Genomic DNA, 13214 nt, shown 5'->3' on the forward strand with positions numbered 1-13214 from the left:
TTTTTTAACAAAAAAAAAAAAAAAAAAAAAAAGAGAACAAAGCTGGAGGCATCATGAAGTCATGCTGAAGGTATGATTTCAAAGTATACTACAAAGCTATAGTAACCCAAACCCAAACAACATGGTACTGGCATAGAAACAGACACATAGGTGAATGGAACAGAATAGAGAACCCAGAAATAAATCCACACATTTATAGCCAACTCATTTAGACAAAGGCACCAAGAACATACATTGAGGAAAGGACCGTCTCTCCAAATAAATAGTGCTAGGAAAATGGAATATCCATATTCAAAACAATAAAACAAGACCCTTATCTCTTACCACATAAAAAAGAAATCAACTCAAAATGGATTAAAGACTTAAATGTAAGACCTGAAACTATGAAACTACTAGAAGAAAACATTGGGAAAACACTTCAGGACAGCAGTCTGACAAAGATGTTTTGGGTAAGACCTCAAAAGCACAGGCAACAAAAGCAAAAGTAGACAAATGGGATTATATCAAGCTTAAAAGCTTCTGCATAGCAAAGGAAACCATCAACAGAGTGAAGAGATAACCTACAGAATGGGAGAAAATATTTGCAAACTACCCATCTGACAAGGAATTAAAAAACAAAATATAGAAAAAGTACAAACAATTCAACAGCAAAAAACCTATTAATTCAACTAAAAAATGGGCAAATGATCTGAGCAGACATTTCTCAAAAGAAGACGTAAAAATGGCCAATAGGTATATGAAAAAATATTCACTATCGCTAATCTTCAAAGAAATGCAAATCAAAACCACAATGAGATATCATCACGCCCCAGTTAGAATTGCTATTATCAAAAAGACAAAAAATAGCAGATGCTGGCAATGATGTGGAGACGGGGGAAACTTTGTACATTGTTGGTGGGAATGTAAGTTAGTACATCCATTCATGAGGGGTGGGTCCCCATGACCCAAACAACAAAAATCATCAAAAGATGTAAAAGTTAAAGCGTATGTCAAATTATTCACTGGCATTACAAAGTGTCTTCTCTGAACAAAAAACTTGGGCTCAAAACTTGCTCTTGTCTTCCAACTGGAAGGGAAAACCTAAGTCCTAAAATTACATGTTTGCTTCACACATATATTTCAACATTCTCAATTAAGAGGACTACATAGAAAAATATGCTTTCAAATGTCTAACTAGCTTTAAAAAATATGTAAGGTATACTAGTCGATGTTATTTTCAGGAAGGGAAACAGATAAAATTTAGACATTTCCCAGTCCCTGTGTAAGAACAGAGAATTTATGAATTGGCATGAAAATGAAGCATAAGATCCTCTTCACCCCCTTCTCTTTTGGAATCACTTAGTCGAATCTTATAAGATGTTAATAAATACATAGCTTTATTATCAGGTCATAAATATTCTATCCAATTATCTTAGTAACACATGCATGCACACGAGAATTCTCTTTGTTAAATTCCAGCAAGAGCTAGAAATAATAGCTCGTCATTATTATTTTCCTGCAACAAAATTATTTCTTTCAATAATGATACAGATCAAATTACTTCACTTGGTTTGAGTGGCCTCTTACCTAATGTTGCCCAGCTAATAATTTGATTCATAAGAGGCAGTCCTTGCTTCCTAAGTAGACTACTCTGGGTGCTATACACAACATACATGGAGAGCACCGTGCTCAGCACCTAAAGACAAAGATGAAATAAGTTAAAAAAAGAGAAGGTAGTGAAAGACTATAACTAGCAAGAATGTAAGACATTCTTATTTCTGAGATGTTAAAATCTGGAAAAAATGTGTATCTTGGAATCAATGAAATACAGTGGACAGTACAGGAACTGATGCAAGTTAATAAACCTAATGCAAAAATGAATTTTGTAACAGAGTTACCTAATACTCAGGGGTATGTCTAACAAAGCACATAAGAATGTTAGCATGATATTCTTGGCTACCCTAGAGAGAGATCCAGAAACATTCACTTCTGTCAAAGCACTTATTATTCTGGATACATTCTGTCAAAGCTACTATGGCTTAAGTGTAAAGCCAGTCAGAGTACCATTTAAAAAGAAACATATGTTCCAATGGCTTGACAGGATTTTTGACAAAAAATTTCTTCTCTTTTTATAAGTTCCCTGTTGCTCTCCAAGAATGAATTTCACGTGTGATGTAATCTTTCAAATGTTGTGTATTTTTATTTCAGAGTGTTCTTGGAAATACCATCTACTATCCCAGCTCGATTCTTGAGGAAATTTTTTGAGAAGACTCACATGAGTTTTGCTTTTTGTCTGTGATCTAAATGTGGTTATTTATTTATTTATTTTTTCGGTTAAAAGAAAAACAGATGTTTTCCATCCTTATCTATGGAAAAAGTTGTCATTTTATAGACTACCCTAGATATGATGTTCGTCACAACCCTATTAGATATTATCTCTACAGATTAAAAACAAACTGAAGTGGCTGGGTGTGGTGGCTCATGCCTGTAATCCCAAGACTTTGGGAGGCCGGGGCAGGTAGATCACCTGAGGTCAGGAGTTCAAGACCAGCCTGGCCAACATGGTGAAACCCCAAGTCTACTAAATATACAACATTAGCCAGGCGTAGGGGCTCATGCCTGTAATCCCAGCTACTCAGGAAGCTGAGGCAGGAGAATCACTTGAACCCGTAAGGCAGAGGTTGCAGTGAGCTGAGATTGCACCACTGCACTCCAGCCTGGGCGACAAGAGCGAGACTCCATCTCAATAAACACACACACACACACACACATTGAAATCAAATTACTAAAAAGTACCCATCTAGTATGCAGCGTAACTGGGAACTGACTCAATTTTGAAACACCAAGTTAAAAGTTATTTTCACCACACCAAAGCCACCAACCATGCTGAGGTTTATTTTCACCTGGGACATTAACTGAAGTCTTAAACTGGCTATTCTTAATATAAACATACCCCAGGCTGCTTTCACTTCAAAGAAGTGACCTTCCCTGACCCAAATGAGGACAAGGTAGAATCTCAATCCAGAGGAAGCCCTTTTCAGTTCAACTTTTTATCAATACAGGTGTCCCTTCAGTTTCGGTAACCTCTGCTCTTCAGGCATCACTGGGCTGCCTCTTACGGACCGTTTGCTATTTCATACCTCTTAAAGAACGCATTTCCATGTAGCATTTTAAACGGAAAGCTTTCTTCTCAGCTGGCAGATACTAAGTAGCATAAAGGTAATGGCATTTTATGAACATAATTAAATACAACCATAGGACACATTTTTGGTATATCATTAGTATAACATAGTAATGAAAATCTGTAACAGACCTGTAATAGATGTACCAACAGCTCTTCCTTTCTAAAGCTATCTTTTCTTTTCATGAGAGATGTTACAACACACAGGGATAGCAGAAGAACCAGCAAGCCTGCACCCATCCTGTTTTGAAATACAATTCACAATTTTAAATTTTCTTCAGATATTTACTGAACACGTATCAGATGGAACTATGAGACATCTTACTCTAATACAGAACCTCTCAGTCATTTGGCTTAATTAAGAGGAAGTAGCAAAAAGGGTACATTTTAAGATTTTTAAGAAAACTTTTAAGATTTTAAGAAAACTTAAAATCTTAGGATCAAGATACTGCTGGATGGGACTATTTGCAACTTCTCCCCACAATTTTTTAAGTATGTCTACCTTACTTTTATAATTTAATTTTTAAAAATTTTAGGCATATCAAATACTATAATATTTAGCCTGAATTGGGCAAATTTACAAAAATTTACAATATAAAACATAACTAAACAAGTATATTATCAGTATCTACAACATGTATTTTGTGATTATGAAACTTACTCATGCAAAAAGTATCTACATATATAACCCGTATTATTTCTAGTAGGAGAAACAGCTCCCTTCTGTGACAGACCCTGGTATTTTCCTCAGCTGCTCCTGGCTGAGGGAAGAGGTAGGCTGTGGTCACATGGGTGGCATGCAGGTGAGGTATTTGTACAGTAATGAAACAACAAATTACACCTTTCAAGCACACCAGGTATAGTATGTTTCCTAAAGTCAAAGGTGACTGATACCAGGGAAATGGTGCCCTATTGTTGAGCTCTTTCTCACCTCCTTAACATCTGAATAACATAGTACAGCCAAAATGATGCTGAGGATGAAATCCGGAACCCAAATAGAACTAAGAGAAAAGGAATTGGTTGAAGAGAAAAAAGAAAGAGCAAAAAGCAGAGCTGGACACCTAAGAAGAATGCAAAGCAGGAATCGCCAGAAAAATGCTTGACGGTTGTTGCTGATACTTCAAATACAATCTTTGAGAATCCTAAGGAGAAAGGTAATCATATATTCAACATGGATTATCATTAAAATTTAGGAAAAAATAGTCACATATGATCAAGATTCTTTGCTTTTTCTTTTTCTCTTTCTTAAGTTTTAAAATAATTTGGTATTTAGACGTATTGGCATATATGTTTTACTTTAGAACACTGGAGTACCAGACATTACAACTATGTTGTACAAATTTGCTTTTCCTTTAATTGTATCCTTAAATGTTTATAAAATGACATCTTTGTAATTTTCTGAAGAGGGGAGATGCTGTGACAGATGAAAAGGAGAGTAGAAGTTTCCCCATGAAGCAGGAATCAAAATAAGTAAGTTGCAAATACAGCTAGTAGGATAAACTTAAAATCACTGAGCAATTTAAATTTAGAGGGAAACAATACAATTTTCTAAAATATAAATTAGATTTCTCATATTTTAACAAGTTTATTTGCTTCCCACATTCATCCTTAATAGAATATGCAAGTGGCAAATTTATACAATTTCCTTCCCTTTTAGCATATGTTACATTCTGCTCAACTATGCCAATACTGCTTGAGCAGGACTGATAGGCAGAGACTGATGAAGGGAAGGAAAGGGGCTTTATAGAAACATTACAAGAGCTTACAGAGCAATCTGAATCAAGAAATAAATGAAAATATTTGAATTCATTTTCTCACATACTACTTGTAGGTTATGAAAGTTGCAAAATATTTTGACTTAGCAACACTCTAATGAAGTATGCCTTAGGTAGTATGGTGTTAGAATTCAATACAATTATTTTGAGCTCTGCTAATAAATTGACTTCCTGGGATAATTCCTGATCTATTCCATATTGGTAGTCTCATATAAATAGGAGAAAATGTATAGAATCTCATAAATCAGCGCATATTTTTACAAAATATTATTTAGCTAATCTTCCTTGATTTAAAATACATACCCTTATCCATTACAGATTTGGTTAAAATGTTTTAAAAAATGCTTATAGCGTTCTGAAGAAAGTAACAAAGATGATTTAATTTCTAATTCCCATGATTAGAAAATAAGAGAGGAAATGTTAAATGAAATAATGATCATACACACATTCAAACAGCCCATAATTTACTTGACAATAAAGTGCAGTTAAAAGCAAAGGTAACCAGTTATTTTATAGATTTATTTAGGTCTATTGAAGAGAAATAAATATAGTAGCATAGTAGGGAATTTAGGTAAGATATGCAGAAGAATTTTCAAACAATTTGGCTAAACATGGGAAAGCTGGCAAGGTAAATAGAGTTTCCTCCCACAGAGATCTTTACATTCAATTTAGAATAGCAGAAAATTTAATTTTTACATGACATTTTAGCGTGGACATGATTGAAGCAAAGAGGGCGAACACAGTATCTTTGAGACCTTTCTGTTTTGGCAACAGAACATTTTTTCATATGAAACTAAAACTTTTACTGATTCTTCCAAGTATAAAAGAAAGAAAACCTTGTAGACTTAAACAAACAAAAAAAAATGGGGGGCATTTTAAGTTATCAGTGGCACAATTCCATTATGAAAGCCCGGAAGCACCTACTAGGAGGTTAAACGACTCTTAGAACCTAGGCTAAAATCATGACTAATGGTTTGATATTGGTATTTTAAATTCCCACTAGTTTACATGATTTTAAATTCTTGACCAAGATTAGGTTCAAATTTTACAGTGTTAATTGAGGAAAAAAAGAAACTGTATTGAAAAGAAAAGAAAATACAATATTATTCATACACTAGAGAGATGTCTGGCTTTCGACCTACAACCGGCATCAGTGGGAACACCGCCAGGAGCACAGAGAAGAAAGCCCAACTCAGTGAGGTCACCTAGAATCAAGAAGAAAGTTATCTTTAGACAAACAGGGTATAGAAAACTATCATCAGTGTTTCACAGACTATATGACTGTGACGGTAAAAGGAAAATGCAAAGCCTTACAGCTATTTATTATTTTATTTTTCAAATACTTTCTGGCAGAATCAACAGCTAACTACTTTAAAAAGTAATAGTTACTATTTGTGAAGGATCTGTTGCATAGCAGGTATAGTATTAGGTATAATATGAGCATTTTCTCATTTAATTCTCACAATAACCTCCAGAGGCAGGTATTATTCTTCCCAATGCATCAGATGATGAAACAGAGCTCAGAGAAGTTAAAATATAAGTAGTACCAGGTCCATGACAAGTAAATAAAATAACCAGGATTTAAACCTGCATAAAGTGCTTCAATTTATGTTAGACCATGTATTGATGAAGACATCTATAAAAAAGGTGGCCTACAATAATCATCAAACAATTGAGCCCAGAAGGAAAATAAGTAAAACTACTTTTGTAATTAGATTAAGATCCCTCACAAATTAAAAGATCAATAATCCCATTCATTGAAGTTTTTTAAATAAATTCTCAGAGTAGAAAGAAGATATCTTCCTGCTACTTCTATCAAAAAGTATGAAAGTGGAAATAGGAGAGCATTCTTTGTAGAAGCACATTGTAATTCCCTACCTCGCTGAAGGAAGAAAATCAAGACTCAACTATATTTTAATAAATTTGAATAATTATATATCTATAATAAATTACATTACTTCTCCAGGGAAAAAAAAAAAAAAAAAAAAAAAAAAAAACAAAACTGAGTGGTTCAGAGTAAGGAGGGAGATGTCTCCTGTGACTCAAGTTCAGAGTGCAGACCCCTAAGCCACTGGGCTATGCTGCTCTGGGCGACTCCTCTCCTGGTCCATTATCAAGATATTTGAAGCAAAACAAATCCAGGAAGTGCTTCAGAGATGGACATATCAGTACAACTTGTATAGCACCTCAATTACCACATAACTGGCCCATTTTGATGTGAAAGTCTAAGTGAATTACTGAAACCTTACAGGTAATGTCAGTCATCCTATCAATATGACCAGGCTCTTTTATGTAAAAACACATTCTACCCTTTTCTTTAAAAATAAACAGTTCCTTAAGTTACATACGTGTCAAAACAAAGTAGTTACTAATCTGTCCTATGTCAAAATGAGTACTCATACCTTTGCTCGAGTCCACAGCCGAGTGAGAAATGGCCAAACCGCAAAGGCAGTAAGTCCAGCAGTAAGCATATAGCGGTAGAAAAAACTGAGAACCTAGTAATGTATTCCAAAGAAGGAATGAAAATTAAGGTCATTTAGAACTAGTTAAAAATATATGAAAGAAATGTGCAAATGTTGTAATCTGATAAGTTACTTACTAATACTTCAATGCCCAAGGTAAAGACTAACAGGTACCCAACAAAATGGCTCAAAGGATAGGTCAACAGTGACGTGACAAGGTCCTGAATAACTTGACATCTGTTTCAAATAAAAAGACTGATTGAATTTTAAAGTTAGGTCATACATAGTATAAAAATACAAACTTTGCACAAAGCTAAAAAACTAGAGAATTTTCCATTTATAGATTATTCAAAAACTAAAATAAACTCTAACGGATTTGTTTCAAGGGCTTTACTTACCTAATTTTTTTTTTTAAATCTAGAAGTATTTTAGGGAAAATATAATTTCTGAATTAATTTGAAAATGATCGGCCAGGCGCAGTGGCTCACACCTGTAATCCCAGCACTTTGGGAGGGTAAAGAGGGCGGATCATCTGAGGTCAGGAGTTTGAGACCAGCCTGGCCAACATGGTGAAACCCCATCTCTACAAAAAATACAAAATTAGCCAGGCTTGATGGCACATGCCTGTAATCCCAGCTACTCGGGAGGCTGAGACAGGAGAATCGCTTGAACCTGGGAGGTAGAGGTTGCTGTGAGCTGAGATGGTGCCATTGCACTCCACCCTGGGCAACAAGAGCAAAACTGTGTCTCAAAAAAAAAAAAGAAAAGAAAAGAAAAGAAAAAAGAAAATTATCACAAAAGTTTGCTTGGTTTTTATAAGCATTAATGACAATAAATGAATCTCGTTTGATCTTAGTTTAAATATGGGTTCATACAATTACAGATGCAACATCAGATATAAAACATAATAAATCCAAATGCATATAAACTGAAAATTTTTTAAAATTCACCCAAGTAATCCTATATTTAAATCTTAATGAAATAAAGGTAGGGTTTCCTAATCTAGTTAGGGAAAATCTTAATTACATTTTTTAACTGAGCTAAATAACCTTTTCCAAACCCAATTTAAGATGCCACTAATTGTACACTAATTATAATTAGGTGAACTCATCACCATCAAAATGTATTACATACTTGAGTACTTTTACATTTTATCACTAGCAAAAAAAAGTTAACATTTGTAGTGCATTATTAAGTAAGTAATTTTAGAAGGTCAGTATCATTTGGTTTACGACCTTTCTCTGATTGAAAGCAACGGCTACAGAATTTCATCAAAACGATGAAGGTGCCATGTAGGAAAGAAAAGCTAACACCAGTCAAAAGGGAATTTTTCTGTTATTCTTAACAATGAATAAGCACACAGAATCAAGAGATAATTTTGTAAAATCATTTAGAAGATTGTGAATTTTTATGTCTTTTCCTATATAATCTATCAAAAAGATAAAGATAGGACACAACATACTTTCAAAATCATGTTTTCCCTTAAAATTTAAATATATATGTTTTCTTCATATAGGACATTTAATAATTCAGGAGAGGTTCTGTACTAGATACGATTTTCTGCAAAGACAAAACATTTTGTTCTAAAAGTTTAAAACCAGACTAAATGATATTTTAAAATTTGAGGTAAATATGCATATGCAACAATCCTATTCCTTTCAAATGGAGAGGTAACAGTATGTTATTTGATCAATGTCTTTTTGTCTTATAGTTAATATTTTAAGCATTTTAATATTAATATTAATTTTGATATTTTAAGTTTTTTTTTTTTTGAGACAGAGTCTCACTCTGTCACTTGGGCTGGAGTACAGTGGTGCAATTTTGGCTCACTACAACCTCCACCTCCTGGGTTCAAGCAATTCTCATGCCTCAGCCTTCTGAGAAGGAATTACAGGTGCATACCACCACGCCCAGCTAATTTTTGTATTTTTAGTAGAAACATTTTGCCATGTTGGTCAGGCTGGTCTTGAACTCCTGACCTCAAGTGATCTGCCTGCCTCAGCCTCCCAAAGTGCTGGGATTACAGGCATGAGCCCCCGCGTCTAGCCAACTCTGAAATATTTTTAACATGTCATGTTTTAAAAGATGGAAGAAGTAGTCAAAGTTAAAGTTAAGAAAAATTAGAATAAAAGTATGCATAGTGTCAAGATGCACGTGTTAGGCCAACCTGGGGGATACCCTTATTATATAACAGGCTCTCATTCTTTCATTGACTTTAGGGGTCTGGTTTGCTCAGAAAATATGTTGATATCCACGACTAAGTTTAAATTACAGATTACTGGTGTAAAAACAGAAACCAGTAAGATCTGCAGCGTGACTCTGGCTGCCAGTGAGCACGAACTAGTACTCCCTTCTAGTGGTTTTATTAAAAGTGTTTGAAACTGGCCAAAGAGCCTTACTTCTAATTTTTCTACAATGTTAACAATACACTCTATTTTAAGTACAACCTGTGAGGAAGTACTTATAGGTAAAACCATAGCACATGTGAAAAATAGACTAATTTCTGTGTGTAAATATTACCATATTAGGTTTAACTACAAAGTTTAATTTATCTATATCTATAAGATCGCTAGGAAAGGAGGAGTCAAAATGTATGGAAATAAAACATGCAAATATCTTTGTCAAATATGAAGATACATTGGAATCTGAGATGATGACACAAGTTCAAAATGCAAGTTAGTCTAGGCATAGTATGAACAATATTAATCGTTACTTCTATTCCATTTTCTCTATAAAAGATACACAAAGAAGTGAACACTGCCACTTCAGAAAAATAAAGATGAAGTCAAAAGGGAAAGGTATAACAAAAATAATGTTTATATCCTATCCAACATTTATACAGTTATAAATGAAGTGAGAGGATTGGAGATTTGAAAGTACAGTATTATAAATATCTTTGATGACTTATGGTATAGAAATCGAATGCATTTTAAATACAGATTTAATTGTCAATGAAGTAAAAAAACAAGGCAGCAAGATGCATTACTTACTCTCTTAGAACTGCATACCATATTGGCACTGGCAACAAACCGTATACATAATATGTCCAGGGACACGCTTGAATCAGCAGAAAAAATGCTACTAAAATGCCAATAGCTACAAAACTACATGGCAGGAGATGGCTTGGTTTCTGAAAAATCAAACAAAACATTGAAACACTTCCAAACCAATGGTAATTGATAGGTTTTAAAAGAGATTTTATAAAGTGAAGAAAACCTATGACTTTCTTTCAATGGTTATACAACTAGATAATTAATCAAAGAGCTGCATTAAGACAAGGAAAAATATATTATTTGAGGAGCATATTAGAAAGGAAAAACCTAGATAACTGGGAATTGTTGCAATTAAGCAATTCTCAACTTAAAAGTAACTATGGCCTTAAAGTTTGTTTGCAAGTAACTTATTCAGAATTCTGAACATGTTTCCTTTTAGGAATAATTTTATAAATGTTGATTGAGTTCTCTGGATAACTTGCAAAAGCCTATTTAATCCGTAATAAGGTATGGGACTTAATTTTCATTTGGAACAATGTCCTATCTATTCAAGCTCCAACGTGACAGGCTACCTAAGCTTCTCTCTCGATTGCCCAACAAATAGAAACTTCATTCAGTCATATGCACTATTCCCAATCATCTGCCAAAAAAGAGAATTCATCAACGTAATTCACTACTGATAGTCTCCATGGTGTAAGGATCAGGGACTTTAAGTACAGGAGATTATCCTAGATAATCTGGGTGGACCTGATTCAATCCGTTGAATAGCTTTAAGAGCAAAACTAAGGGTTCCCTAAAGGAGAAATTTTACCTGTTGAGTGCAGCTTCAGCTCCTGCTGGTGAGTTCAGTCTGCCTTTCCTGACAGCCTGACCTGTGAATTTAGGACTTGCCTAACTAGGCCCCACAATCACATAAGCCAATTTCTTATACTACATCTCTTAATATATATTGCCTCCTGGTTCTGTTTCTCTGGTTTTTATTGATTGACGTACCAACTCATCACTAAATAAAGTATAAATGCTATAGTCCAGCATTTGAAGCCTTTGATTACTTCAGCCTAATCTATATTGTATTATTTCTTATCAGTCCCTCGAACAAACCTCCCACATTCTACACAAAGTGAACTATTTATTTTGAAGGAAGCATGGCGTAGAAAAGACAAAGAATTCAAGTATCAGAAAATGTGGGTTCTGTCATTTAAAACCCATGTGTCCTTGTGGAAAACATGTAATCTTTCTGAGCCTAAATCCTTCCATCTGTATTATGAGAATCATAACCACCAATATTTAGGGTAGTGTTAAGCCTAACTAAATAACTTATGTAAAGCACCCAGGGCAGTCCTGGAACAGTAGGGCTCAATACATATTACTATTATCCCAGCATAATAGTACATCTTCCCAAATCTGCCTCTGTTTACATCATTCAATTTGCTTTAATTCTCAACCTCTCCCTAGATTCTGACTGTTAAACTCCCACCAAGACTTACTTTTTCCTGTTATTGTCACCCTAAAGTCAGCTCTCATATTTAAAATGTGATAGTCTTTTTATTATCCCAAACACTTAACATATCTTCAAGTTTTCTTTTGTAGTCGAGTATAGATACAGTGACCTATGCCTGGTAAGGTGGTCATATGTGTACATCTCTTACCTACTTTATTAAATTCTAAGCTCCTTGATGGCAGATTCTGAATCTTATATTTCTTTTATAGCCTAGACAGCAAGCTTGTCCAGTCTGCAGCCCACAGGCCATGTGTGGCCCAGGACAGCTTTGAATGTGGTGCCAACACAAATTCATAAGCTTTCTTAGAACACTATGAGGTATTCTGTAAATTTTTTTTAAGCTCATCAGCTATTACTAGTGTATTTTATGTGTGGCCCAGGACAATTCTTTTTCCAATGTGGCTTAGGGTAGCCAAAAGATTGGACACCCTTGCCAGCATCTAGCATTGTATCATATACTCAATTAAATATTGGCTGTATTATCAGATTAATGAATAAAGAAGAACTATCAGCTATGAAATCTTGTTAACATATCAATATAAAAACATATTTTTTCTCAATAAACTGAATATCAGGATAAACATGAAAAGGCAATCTCTGGCCCAAGACTGCTCTGGATTGAAGTCTCAGTCCCTCACATGCTAGCTGAGTGGCCTTTAATAAGTAACTTAATCCTCCTCAGCTTCAGCTTCCTTTTTTGTAAACATAAATTATGTCTACTTCTAGCACTGTTATGAGTTCTAAGAATGCCTAGATATAATTCCCATTCCTGCCAATTTCACCTACACTCAAATAATTAAAATTACTTGGGGGAAATTATTTAAGATACATTAAAGCATTATACAAAATTATAATAAACACTAATGGCCTTACTTCCATTACAGAATAATAAAATATAAAAGTGGAAAAGTTACCACTGGAAATATCTGCAGACTATTATTAAAAATATACCACCAGGATATATTACTTTTTAAAGAACTTGAACATGGTAATAATCATTAAAGAGAATGAAGCAAAGGATATGAAAGTGGCATATTCTCCCTGGTAAATGATAGTTAGAAATATATTTTAACAGAGTAAAGTGTTTTAATGTAGCAAAACCATATATGTACTGTTATATTGTCTCAGCAATATGAAGTATCGTTAAAGAGACTTTTTTAATTTTTATTTTTTCAATGAAAGCATAAAGTAGGAACAAATTCTTAAAATAAGAATACATGGAAAGGTCTAGAAATCTGCATTTTGAGAAACTTCAGAAAGTTAAAAGAAGGTGAGAGTAATTTAAAAATGTATACATCATTTAAGAAGAAACATTATGAGCAA

At 34.1% G+C, this 13214-nt stretch overlaps 1 protein-coding gene across 1 annotated transcript in view; it reads right to left on the reverse strand.

Annotated features, from left to right (window-relative positions):
* PIGN (phosphatidylinositol glycan anchor biosynthesis class N) overlaps positions 1-13214 on the reverse strand; it is a 142642-nt gene that overhangs the window by 53492 nt on the left and 75936 nt on the right. Inside the window, exons 16-21 of the mRNA XM_017867141.1 lie at positions 10388-10527; positions 7535-7634; positions 7338-7430; positions 6049-6140; positions 3293-3401; positions 1567-1675 (exon numbers count right to left, since the gene is read on the reverse strand). Coding sequence (XP_017722630.1) covers positions 1567-1675; positions 3293-3401; positions 6049-6140; positions 7338-7430; positions 7535-7634; positions 10388-10527 — 643 coding nt within the window. The remainder of the gene's footprint in view (positions 1-1566; positions 1676-3292; positions 3402-6048; positions 6141-7337; positions 7431-7534; positions 7635-10387; positions 10528-13214) is intronic.

The sequence above is a fragment of the Rhinopithecus bieti genome, unplaced genomic scaffold, assembly GCF_001698545.2.
Source record: "Rhinopithecus bieti isolate Rb0 unplaced genomic scaffold, ASM169854v2 scaffold_2554, whole genome shotgun sequence".
Taxonomy (NCBI): Eukaryota; Metazoa; Chordata; class Mammalia; order Primates; family Cercopithecidae; genus Rhinopithecus; species Rhinopithecus bieti.